Source organism: Notolepis coatsorum (genome assembly GCF_963971535.1).
Source record: "Notolepis coatsorum genome assembly, chromosome: 14".
Classification (NCBI taxonomy): domain Eukaryota; kingdom Metazoa; phylum Chordata; class Actinopteri; order Aulopiformes; family Paralepididae; genus Notolepis; species Notolepis coatsorum.
Genome location: NC_140178.1, coordinates 45,210,922 through 45,223,861, shown reverse-complemented (window position 1 = coordinate 45,223,861; position 12,940 = coordinate 45,210,922). Strand labels below are relative to the sequence as shown.

Below are 12,940 nucleotides of genomic sequence, written 5' to 3'. Positions count from 1 at the left end.
CGCTGGCACCTTTAATAGGGAAACCTCATTGAAAACAAGCTTCACTTTTTCAACAGATCAGTTAGAAATAACAAAAGAAAACTCTAAATAATCTCTTTATTTGTCAAGTGCAATTTTGCATATACCAGGACATTTGACCTCTGCATTTAACCCATCCGAACACAGTGGGCAGCCACAGTCAGGCCTGGGGACCAACTCCAGTTCTAATGCCAGAGCCTTTGGGCAGGACTATGTACCGAGGGTATAAATGGTGAGGACCACGCACTGATAATGAGGTGACCAAAGCAATAGCAGATAATAAGAGCTTGGTTATGTAAAGGGTGGGTACAAGGATTGCCATAGGGATGATGAGAGCGGGGGAGAGGGTGGCCTTGAAGTTATGCAATGATTTCATTTGCTCGCTCCTTGAGGAGAAAGGAGCTGTCAAGAAAACCACGTGAAGGCCTATTATTTGCACTGACTTTTCAGTTAATGAGACTATTTTGTCCTTATTATAACATCTTTGGATATTAAGATGCACAAACTTAGCTTTTGTTCCAATCAAGTATTTCCAACTGCGTTTATGAAGAATGGTGAAAAGAGCAAAAATGGTAAATAATTCCGAGCAAATGGGCCTCAGGATCACAATAGATTAAACGTGTAAATATTGATAAAATACTGGACAAATTTCATTTGTTTCTATAAATCGTTTATGTGGGCCGATAGCACTGCTTCGCCAGATTCCCCTGATGAGAACACAGCAAGTACTTATTAGCACTAATTAAGACGAAGCATTGTGGACTGGGTCGTGTTGAGCGTCACAAAACTACGTTCAACCAACAAAGAATTTGGTACAAAATTGTACGGGCAGGCATATAATTAATTCGAAAACATTCAAACCAAAATATGAATCTTTCACTTAAATTATCTTTAATTGTATTTACGGTTGCATTTACAGCTCAATGTTGTTTATGCGTTGCACTTGTTCAGAAGGAAACAACTCCAGAGAAGAATAAAGCAGACGCCCTGCCGAAAGTCAGGTGCTCTAGCCGACAAATCCGTGCAGTGTTTGGCCCACTGGTGCGAGATCTTCACGTGAAAGGTAAGGAGAGAGCATATCGTTTTATCAACACAGTCTATTATTTCTTCCGCGGATAAATACAATTACTTTGTCGAAGTTGCTTCAGTAATCATCAGCTAGATCGTAAATGACAACGACAACTGAATAAAATCAAGTTAATTTGATATCGACACACGTCATATCTGCCTTTTCTTAACTTTCCCAGACCTGTCGGGGGCAAAAGTCCTTGTGCCTGAAGCTAAAGAACAATGTGGCGCATGGAAGGGCCGAGGAAAGAATGGAGACCTGACATTCACAAGCAGATATGACAGCTGCTATACCCAGATAGAGGTAGTTTTCTCTCTCTCTCGAAAGGGAGAGGTACAGGGATGCAGAGAGGATTGCATGCATGTTACACCCTGATTGAAATAATGTAATCTCTCTTTCTCTCTCTCTCTCTCTCTCTTGAGTGTTGGGATAAGGGAAACGGGGATGTGTGAGAGAGGATGTTACACCCAGATTGATGTAACCTATGTGTGTGTGAGAGAGAGAGAAAGGCGCTACACCCAAATTCAGTTTAATGGGGAAGCTATGTATAGAAAGAGCTACAATTCCTACATGGTTCACCCAATATTGATGTAAACACCCTCAAATTAAAGTTGAAAGCCTACATTTCAAATCCAATGTGCTGTGTGCAGAGCCAAAACATTAAAAAATACTTAGCTCTATTGCACCTTATGTGTCTGAGAGAAAAAGGAGGATTGCATGCATGTCTCCTTAATATTCATGCTATGATGAACCCTTTGACCAACAGGGTGTGACCGTGGTCATATCTCTGGTGGTGCGGCTGACTGGAGAGGACCAGTCGTTCAGAGTCAACATCAGCTGCCCCCTGATCAAGACGCGTAGCCAGAGGCCCAAACGTGAGTGGAGATCTTATATTTAATGTCCATAGTGGAATTTTATAATTTCCTTTACACAAATCACTTGGAATGTTTCAAATTGGTCAACGTATGAGGCTACAGCGTTAACATCCTGTTTTCTATAGATTGTATATGGGTTTCATACATTAATTTCTTTTCTGTTGGAGGTAGAAACACAATATTTGCTGTGAGGAACTGTCAAGACGTGGCTACACAAGACAAAATAAAAACATGTGATTTCACATATTTATCACATATTTATCATGCCTTAATTGGTAGAAAATGTTGAATTAAAAACAATATAGTATCATACAGAAATGACTATCTCAAAAACAACAAGGAATTATATAAAATGCTTGGTACTGTTGGATTCAGAACAATTAGAACTTGTAAGTCGCTTTGGATAAAAGCGTCAGCTAAATGACTAAATGTAAAAATTAGAATTGTATTAATATCCAATGTAAATCTGATATTTAACAATAATTAAACTTTGTCTACCAATCAAAATGTTGTCTTGTGTAGCCACATGTCTTGACACTACAGTTCTCACAGAAATTGTTTTGTTTCAGGGTCTGGTCCTTATGGTCCAGGCATGGTTTTTACTCAGAGCATGAATGAATGAATGAATGAAAACTTTATTTAACAGATTGCAGAATGGGTACAATACAGTACGGCTCAATACACACAATTGTTAAGGGGATGCAGACCTGAGAAAGACGTTTGTCTTGTTTCCATCAGGGTCCCCCATTTTCAATTCATATAGACATTTATGACATACACAACATGCATGACATTTATGGCATAGGGACATATAGGTATTTAGTACTGATACATTTGTGACTTAAACGGTATTCAAATATACAGTACTGTTACCCCTAGATCCTGACAGAGTATATACATATGATGGGGAGGGGACTGTACATTAGGAGGAGGGGGTGGGTGGGTGGGAGAGAAATATACATACGGCGGGGAGGGAATATATACATGCGGTGGGGAGGAGACTGTCTATTAGGAGGTGGTGGGGGTATTGGGCATTTACGGTGGCCAGTTTCGAATTGCAGCCTCCCGTAGGTCCTCTTTAAGAGCGGTTTTGAATGTGGGTAGGGATTCACATTCCTTTACAGCTTTGGGTAGGGCGTTCCACATTGATGTGGCATAATTGCGAAACGTGTTTAGTCCCTTGTTTGAGCCGAATCTGGGTTTAACATGATTTGTTGAGCTTCCTCTGGTGTAGTGGTTGTGGTATTCACTGACCTTTGGGAAGTATTTTGACATGTACATGGGTACCTTAGTCGTATAGTGTATCTTGTAGACCAGGCCCATTGCAAGTTGCTGTACTCTGTCGTCTACTCTAAGCCATCCTAGGTTGTCAAAGTGGGCAGGGGTGAGGTGGGTTCTGGGGGTAAGGTCAAGTAGTAGTCTGACCAGTTTGTTTTGTGATGTTTGTAATTTTGTTTTAAGCGCCTTTGAGGTGCTTTGGTACCATGAGGTGCACGCATAGTCGTAGTACCCTTGAACGAGTGCTCCTGCCTCTTCAGGGTATTCTTGTTTACCAGAGAGGAGATCCGGTACAAGAATCTAGTTAGTTGGTTGACTTTTTTTATTACATTGGATGCCATTTTGTCACAGGAAAGATTTGCCTCTAGGATGGAACCCAGGTAGGTAATTTCGTCTTTCCTTGTGACAATATTGTCACCCACTGCAACTGAGAAGCGGTCGGTCTTGCTGAGTTTGTTATTTGAACCGAAGAGAATGGACTCTGTTTTGCCCATGTGTAATGATAGTTTGTTATCAGCTAGCCATATGCAGATTTTGCCTAGTTCCGAGCTGAGGGTTTTTTCAACCTGCAACTTGTTCTTGTCAGAGACCAGCAGGGCTGAGTCGTCCGCAAACAGGAACAAGTTGCAGTCACAGGCTGACGACATGTCATTTGCATAAATTAGGAAGAGTAGCGGTCCTAGTATGCTTCCTTGTGGAACACCACAGCTCACTGTGAGGGGGGGGGATAGAGTACCGTTTACCTCTACCATCTGTTCTCTCCCCTCCAGGTAGGATTGCATCCAGCTCACTGATAAACTATCAAAACCAATTGCTTTTAGTTTGTCAATCAGAATGGAGTGATTGACAGTGTCGAAGGCCTTTTGTAGGTACAGCATGACCATGCCGCAGTATTTGCCCGCGTCCACCTCTTGTTTGATGTGGTCGTTCAAATAGAGGAGGCATGTGTCAGTGGAGTGGGACGTTCTGAAGCCAGATTGGAATTCGTAGATTAGATTTTTTTTTCCGCCAGATACTTTTCGACCTGTTCGTAGACTATTTTCTCCATGACTTTCGAGATGGAGGTAAGAATAGAAACAGGGCGGTAGTTGCCTGGGTCTAATTTGCTGCCCTTTTTGTGCAGGGGGGTCACTCTCGCAATTTTGAAGTCCTTGGGGACGTGTCCCTGTTTTATAGAGAGGTTTATTATGTGTGTGATGACTGGGGTGATGGCGGCTGCTGAGTCTCTGAGGAATTTGGAGGGGATGTTTTTTGAGTACCTCATCGGTTGTTACCATTTCAAGTTTGAAGTCGTCTTTGTGGACCCCTAGATTTTTGTAGTATGCTACTATGTGTTCTACCCCATAATGCCCTGAGTGGGAGGGTAGTTTGTTTACCAGTGTTGTGGCTATGTTTGTGAAGAAGATGTTTAAGTAATTGGCTACATCCAGCTTGTCTGTGATGAGCGTGTTGTCCGTCTTTATGTTTGAGAATCTGGTTTTAAGTTTTTTTTTACTGCAGCCTAGTTGATTATTGAGTAATTTCCAAAGTTCGCAGGGTTTGTTTTTGTTTTCCTCAGTTTTGTCGTTGATGAAATTTCTTTTTGAGGTTTTGATCATGGTGTTTACGTCATTTCTTAGTCTGTTTCTTTGAATTTTTTGTTCAACCACGTGGGCTTGAAGTTCACTGTTTGAGCTTTTGGAAAGCTTTGTCTGACTTTTATGAAGTTCAGAGCATTTTTTGTCTCTGGTTTTCATAGCGGCCAGTATTTCAGTGTGCATCCATGGCTCAGCGTGATTTTTAACCCTGGTGGTTCTTAGGGGTGCCATGTTGTTGAGTATTGTTGTGAATTTGGTTTTGAATCCAAGCCATGTTTCTTCAACCTGTGTACCACTGAGTTCATCTGACCAGTCCAAGCTCCCCAGTTCTAGGTTAAAGGCCTCTCTAGAGTAAGTTTTGAGGTCTCAGAGTCTGGTCTTTGCTCAGAGCATCAGTCTGGTCCAGGCATGGTCTTTACTCGGGGCATAAGAGTCTGGTTCAGTCATGGTATTTTTTTTTCTCCTTTATTTCACCAGGTAAGAAGCTTGAGCTCAAAGAGCTCTTTTTCTATAGCAACACAACAACAAACTTAAAGTCAAGAACAACCATACAGGACAGTAAATGTTTACTTGGAGCATCAGAGTCTGGTCCAGGCATGGTTTTTACTCCGAGCATCAGAGTCTGGTCCAGGCATGGTCTATACTTGGAGCCTCAGAGTCTGGTCCAGGCATGGTCTTTACTTGGAGCGTCAGAGTCTGGTCCAAGCATGGTCTTTACTTGGAGCAGGAGCATCAGAGTCTGGTCCAGGCATGGTCTTTACTTGGAGCATCAGAGTCTGGTCCAGGCAGGGTTTTTACTCGTCAGAGTCTGGTCCAGGCATGGTCTTTACTTGGAGCATCAGAGTCTGGGCCAGACATGGTCTTTACTTGGAGCATCAGAGTCTTTTTTTTGCGTCCAGAATTTAATTCAAAACTCCAAATTCACCCCTTCCCAAAATATGTTTGTAAGACAGCAGGGTCATTACTGAAAATGTTCAATCTTTTCTTGTTCGCCAAATAACACACACACCAACTTTCTTCCGCACAACTTTCACTCACAGCTGATCTGAGGAAAAAACTAAAATGCACAACATACTTTTGCTCAGCTCCTCTCCAGTTGAGCTGCTGCAGTGTTTAAATCCTCTGCCATTGTTGTGTAACATGTCATCTCCTCTCTAGAGTTTTCTTTCTCTGCTTCACGTGAAGTTAAATCTACTCTAGAAGTGAAACTGAAACTGAAACTTAAAAAGCATACACCGGCGGAGGCGGTAGGCAATTAATTTACTCAGTGGATGCCTGAACACAGAATGACACCGGTATCACTGACTACCATGGCAAGCCTAGGTGGAACTAAGTATAACTTAATAAAAGATAATTATATTTATATTTTTTTCCTGTTCTACCGAACCGTGACCCCGAAACCGAAAGTACCGTACCGTTACACCCCTACTGTCCAGTGAAACATTTTATTTTGATTTCTCAATCTGAAAGGGACTTGGCGACCTAGGACAAAATGGCAGGGTGTACTGAATTTCCTTGTGATGTTCATGTGTTGTTTGACATTTTACAATACATATTCATATGCAGGACACTAATAATGCATTGATGTTTGCTGCTCACGTGTTTCTCCAGGTCCACCTGGGACATGTGACGCTGAACGAGCGCTGAGGGTGGACTGTGCTCCTCAGAATGTCTTCAGTGATGACTGTTTTCAACTAGGATGCTGCTATGATTCTCAAGATTCAACCTGCTATTATCAAGTAAATGGTAATGTGAAATATACAGTATATTTGTTATATGTATATTATCTGCATGTCGGTGAGAACACATGGATAATGAATTGAAAGTGATTCAAGATAAGTTCAGTGTTTATTTGACAGACTATTTAAAAAATTCTCTCCATGCAAATTTTTGTGCCTGGGTATGGGTATAAGTCAGATAAAATATAAAATAATAATACAATAAAGTACATTATACACCAGGGCTGCACAAAGTAGGGACTGCAGGCCAAATATGCCCCCACAACATTATGTTTGGCCCTCCAAAGCAGATACTTATTAGATATTGTGTTTAGTCTGGTTTTACTACTTGAGAATGGATTTTTTTTAACACTTCACTATTGCAAGGTACAAACCCACTTGACATTAGGCCTATTTACTTGTTACGGTTGATCAATGATCAATGTCCAGTTCATTGTTTTGGGGCAACAGTGGCTCAGGAGGTAGAGCGGTTGTCTGGTAACCTGAAGGTTCCAGTTAGATTCCAGCTCCCCCCAGCAGCGTGTTGAAAAGACCGCTCCCGATGAGCAGGTTGGCACCTTGCATGGTCGCCTCTACCGTCGGTATGTGAGTGAATGGTGAACGTGAGGAATATGTTGTAAAGAGCTTTGGATAAAAGCACTATGTAAAAGCAGTCCATTATTATTTGTCCCACGACAAACATGTGATTTCGGCCCTTGGTCCTCCATGTCAAAAGGTTTGGGCAGCCCTGCACTATAATGTAATACAGTACAACAATGTAACAAGTAACAAATGGCAAGTATACAAGTAGTTGTAGTTTAGTCTTCAGGTCCAGTGTGAATATGAGGCATCCGACATGCAGTGTGCAACACACCTACGGTCCCTATATGCATCAGACCTGGACCGTGCAGCAGACCAGCGCTCCCTATATGCATCAGACCTGGATCGTGCAGCAGACCAGCGCTCCCTATATGCATCAGAGCTGGACCGTGCAGCAGACCAGCGCTCCCTATATGCATCAGACCTGGATCGTGCAGCAGACCAGCGCTCCCTTTATGCATCAGACCTGGATCGTACAGCAGACCAGCGCTCCCTATATGCATCAGACCTGGATCGTACAGCAGACCAGCGCTCTCTATATGCATCAGACCTGGATCGTACAGCAGACCAGCGCTCCCTATATGCTGTCACCAACCCACCACCTGTCACTGCTCTGGGAACTGTCAGAGTGCAGATGAGAATCGCTGAAGGTACTGAATTAGGTGGTGATAAACATGTCTTCTTTTTATAAAGTTTGCCTAAATTTAGTTAAAATCATAATCACGATTATTTTGACTGATAATGAAATCACGATTATTAAACATTGGGCCTCATTCACGAAGCAATATAAGAACAGATTTCCTCTTATTTTGTTATTCAGCAATGTTTTCCTATTTTAGCTTTTCTCTTAGGCAAGACCAAATTCTAAGAGTGGTCGAGAGCACTCTTACCCAGATAAGAAACTCTTACCCAGATAAATAAATTAAATAAAAAAAAGACTACCATTCATAATAATAATGAATCAGATTTATATAGCGCTTTTCCTAATGCTCAAAGACACTTTACAAAACAAACAATACAATACAGTTTTAGTAGAGAGAAAAAATATATATAAAAAGGTGAGGGGAAGGAGTTCATGGGTTGAAAGCAAACCATTGGTCAATTGCCCCCAAATACGACTTTAAAACCCAGAACTTTTCAATAATTATTATTATTATAACTTATTGCGTGCGTTCTGCTTCTGAAATGGATTATATATTGCTGTTGGAACAGTTAGATGCTCTGGCCAGTGGCCACCCAGGCCATACACATAGAATGCATATTTACAACCTCTCTTCTCCTCCCCTCCCCTCAACTCTCTGCTCCACACCTACAAGTTCTGAGCGCACTCTGGGTTTTAGCCACAGGAACCTTTCAAAGAGAGATGACGGGTGACTGACGGGTCCGGTATTTCCCAACATACTGCGATTGGCTCTTGACAAGCACGCAGTCGTTCAGTATTGACAAAGCCTACTTTGCTGTAACGATTTATTTTGCACTATACAGTATGTATAAGTATAAGTCTTTATTTGTCATCAGATTAACACGCACGCATGCGATGAGCGACCCACAGGAACACACACACACGCATGCACTGAGACGTGTGTGTGTCATTTTGAGATCAGTCGCAAATCGCTTCCTGTTGAATGGATCAGATCCCGAACCTCTGCTGTTTTGCACACACCTCATTCACCTTATAAGGAGCCGGCGGGGCGTGTCTATGCAAATGATTTGAGCGTGTACGCGCATTTCAGTTTAAGAATGAGTGGGATTCATGAAGAAACCTGGGTAAGAACAGATGTGGACATTAAGAACATGTTGATGAATGCGGCCGTGACTTCTTATTTTTCTCTTAACAGACTGTTAAGAAAAAATACAAGAAAATATGAGTATTGGTGAATGAGGCCCATTGTTACTCAATGATTTGAGAACATCATATGACGATGACTGATTCACATTTCTTCTCAACCAAAGGCTCCCTTTCTGTCTTTTTCTACAAATGAACAAAGACGTTTAAAAATAACTGGAGAAATGTGCCGTTACTCCCTCCTCCCTCTCAACATGAGCTGAATCTACTGTTTGGGCTTGGGGGGAGAGGCGGAGCACACCGCTGGGAAGGAAGGGTGGGCTGCATTTACAAGACAAGATGAGAGTACCATGGCATGCGGCACAATAATAGTTTTGTCTCAATTATCTTGTTTTCATGATCGTGCGAAGCCAAAATCGTAATTGAATTGTAATTAAATTTTTTGTATCCACTTTTTCAACCTATTTTTCTTGTACTTTTCCTCTCATCCCAATTTAGTCGTTATGCCAATTCCCCCCTCCCCTTCCTGGTCGTTGCATGCATTTGCCCCCTACTTGCCGGTCTAGGGAGCCCTGAAGTCTTATCACATGCTTCCTCCGATACATAGGAGACAGCCAGCAGCCTCTTTTTCACCTGGCAGCGAGGACTCATTGGGTGAGTGTAACGCGTGGGAGGGCACACACACTACCTCACCCAGATCCCTTCCTCGCTGTGCAGGCGCCCTGTAGGAGTTGCTGTTTACAACGACCAGATTACCACCCACCGGCTTCCCTCCCGCTGACACTGCCAATTGTGTCAGTATGACGACTGGCCAAGCCGGAGGCACCGCTGACTGCTGGATTCGATACCAGTGTCTCTGCGGTGGTAGACGGACGCTTAGTCCGCTGCGCTACCCGGCCGCCGTAATTGAATTGTAATTTAAACTTGATTAAAACGCCCATTTCAGGCAAAATATTATGAGAAGTGATGGGGAAGCAAACATTTGCTGGGCTTGCGCACAGATTTTATTTATGAAGATTTTCTCATTGCAAAACATTTTCTGCCAAGTTCAAAGTTAACAGGTTTTTTGGTGTCTCATCCTGTTGATCAAGAAGACCTCAAACATGTTATATTGAATTTTTCTTCAGATGAGTCGTTCACCTCCTTCTACCCGGCGGACCAGTTGCCCGTGACCTTTCCCTTGCGGGAAGCGGTTTATGTGGAGGTTTCCATCGCAGAGCCCTCCCCAGATCCCGCTCTCTCCCTGCGTGTACGGGACTGCTTCGCCTACCCAGCATCAAGGCACTCTGTGTGGACACTTCTCTATGATGGGTAAGGACTGCTTCGCCTACCCAGCATCAAGGCACTCTGTGTGGACACTTCTCTATGATGGGTAAGGACTGCTTCCCCTACCCAGCATCAAGGCACTCTGTGTGGACACTTCTCTATGATGAGTAAGGTGGAGGACGGAGGCAAAACTGAAGGATGCGATGGACCTGCATTCACAGAGGCTTAGCTTAGTAGTTGCTAATCTGCAGTATTCGCGAAACCAATAAAATCTGCACATACAAATGTCTATATTAATAATTAATAATAAACTTTATTTATATAGCACCTTTCATACAAGGATTGCAGTTCAAAGTGCTTTACATAATAAAGACATAATAATACAAATAGCATGATACCTAACGTTCCAATAGGCTTCTTGAATTATTGTAATCTCATTACAATAAAATAACATAAAATAACATAAAATAAAAATAATTGGGGCCTGTGTTGTTCTGAAATTCCTGTTCCCTAGATAGAACAGCAATAAGGACCTTTCTGCGCCCTCTCTTTCTAAAACTTTGTCTGTAAAATCTTTCACCCCCCCCCCCCCCCCCCCCGCTCAGTCTCGGACTTCCCGCCTGTCTGTGGGAATCCGTAATTCACCACAGATGCCCAGCCTCAGCTAGTGGGGCGCAGGGATAAGATAACATAAAATTTATAATAAACACATAGTATACACAGTATAAAATAGTCCCAGATAAATTAGTAGTGCAAGTAATTAAGTGCAGTGATAAAGGCATAAGATTAATCGAATGCTTTGATAAAGATAGGTTTTAAGCTGACTAGCGTGTTGGCTTCCCTGATATTTATGGGTAATGTGTTCCACAATTTTGGGGCATAATTGACAAAGGCTGCATCACCGATCACATTAAAAGTACAATATGACTTTATTTGTTCCTTTGGGGCAATTCATTTTGTGACGGCAAACAACTTAGTGGACATAATATAAAATGGCAAGACTAGACAACCAGGAGTACAAAGTTCAAAAGGCAAGATGAGCTAGGATGAGGCAGACCAGTAACTGAATGGTCGCTGGTTCAATCCCTGGCACGGAAAGGAGGGCGTATTCCATTGAGTTGGTGATTGAAGGGTGGCTGGTATTAAATCTATGTTGCCCACGATCCTGCCTAAGTGCCCTCAAGCAAGGCACTGAACCACCAAACTGCTCCAGGGTTATTGCGAGCAACCATGTGATCACTCTGAATAAATGCATGTGTGGGGGACTGTATGTGTAACCTGGAGGCATATGCAAAAATACCTATTTGAATTACCTTGTGAAAAGAAAAAAAAGTGCAGACTGAAAGTACATTTCTTTGTCATAAAATATTGAGTGTCACTTTTACATGATTGATTTATATATTTTAATGTTCTTTTCCCCTCCACTCCCTTACCAGCTGCCCCAACCCTCTGGATGACATGAGAAGTTCTGTCCCTGAGGACCACCAGGGGGCGGCCACCTCCCACTCCCCCATCAGGAGGTTTGATGTCAAGACCTTTGCCTTCCTGGACCCTCAGACTGGCTATCCAAGTGTAGAGGAGGTAGGCAGTTACCGTATATCAGCCCATAGCACTGATCACTGTAGAATTGTGTATATAACTGGAAAGAAATTAGTTCTGGATAGATTGCACTACACTACTTTTATGCTAATTTATGTCTAAAATAAAGTTTATTATTATCCTGAGTATGTCCGGAGGTCCTTTATCTCGAGCCCTGATAAGATACCTTAATTCTTGCCAACTGCTTATTCTCTTCCTCAGATGATCTTCTACTGTTGGGTGGAGATCTGCACAGAGGACACAGAGTGTGCACAGCCCTGCTCCATCAGCTGTGAGTGGAGCTACTGCACGCTGGCCTTCTAAATACTGCTCTCTGCAGAGGATGGCTGGCTTTGTCACAAACTCACTTTTGTCCTTCATCATTGTTTCCATATTATTTAGTCGAGATTTATGTATAATAGTACATTTCCTACAGAGTTGCAATGTAAAGTACAAATGTCAAGAGGGTATTTAAAAAGTAGTAACTTGAGCACTTTTCCTCCCACAGCATCTGATGGTGAGAGGCGGAGGAGAGAGGTGGTGTCTGGCTCCAGTCTGGTCCAGCTCGTGTCTTTGGGACCTCTGCTGTTGGGTCAAAATAGCACTGAGGTGGAGACTCCATGTGAACGACAGAGGACAAGTAGGCCCTGCTCTGCATTTAATCACCCATAAATGATATGGCATAGCCCACAGTATTTTTGCATTTGTTTTAAATTATTCTCTCCCTGTGTGCTTCAGTGTTCCAGGTGTCATTGTACATGCTTATCACAGTTGGTGCCACCGTGCTGTTGACCCTGCTGTTGATGATGAGACGACATCCACACAAGGAAGCTCATGGCACACCACCAAACACTGAGCAATCTCAATAAAGCATTTCAGTTCAACGACTTCAACTGTCATTTTAAACTGCAGTGTGACACGCACATCCAGATATAGGTGCCAGGCTGAGTGCCAATGAGTAGAATTAAGATAAAAGCCTGCACATGAATTTGAGTTAATCGGTTTACTGGTTTTCGATCCGGGTGGATCTTCGTCAGATTAATACAATCCTGTTCAGTAATCCGGTTCTCAGTAAACCAATTAAGAGTTTAGTGTGGGCTTTTTTCAGCTGTTATTTTACCCGTTTCATTTATATTTCAGTGTACTGAAATGTGTGCTACTGTGGTTTGATAACT

General features: G+C 42.5%; 1 protein-coding gene across 1 annotated transcript; it reads left to right on the top strand.

Moving 5' to 3' along the window:
• Positions 1–562: 562 nt before the first annotated feature.
• Positions 563–12,634, top strand: LOC311240517 (zona pellucida sperm-binding protein 4-like; the record flags this gene model as incomplete). The annotated part of the gene is made up of 10 exons (XM_084329094.1): positions 563–590; positions 1,266–1,390; positions 1,854–1,962; positions 6,429–6,563; positions 7,432–7,785; positions 10,049–10,232; positions 11,624–11,768; positions 11,988–12,057; positions 12,274–12,405; positions 12,504–12,634. The coding sequence occupies 10 exons, from the start codon at positions 563–565 to the stop codon at positions 12,632–12,634; spliced, it is 1,413 nt and encodes a 470-aa protein (XP_084185220.1).
• Between the last annotated feature and the right edge of the window lie 306 nt (positions 12,635–12,940).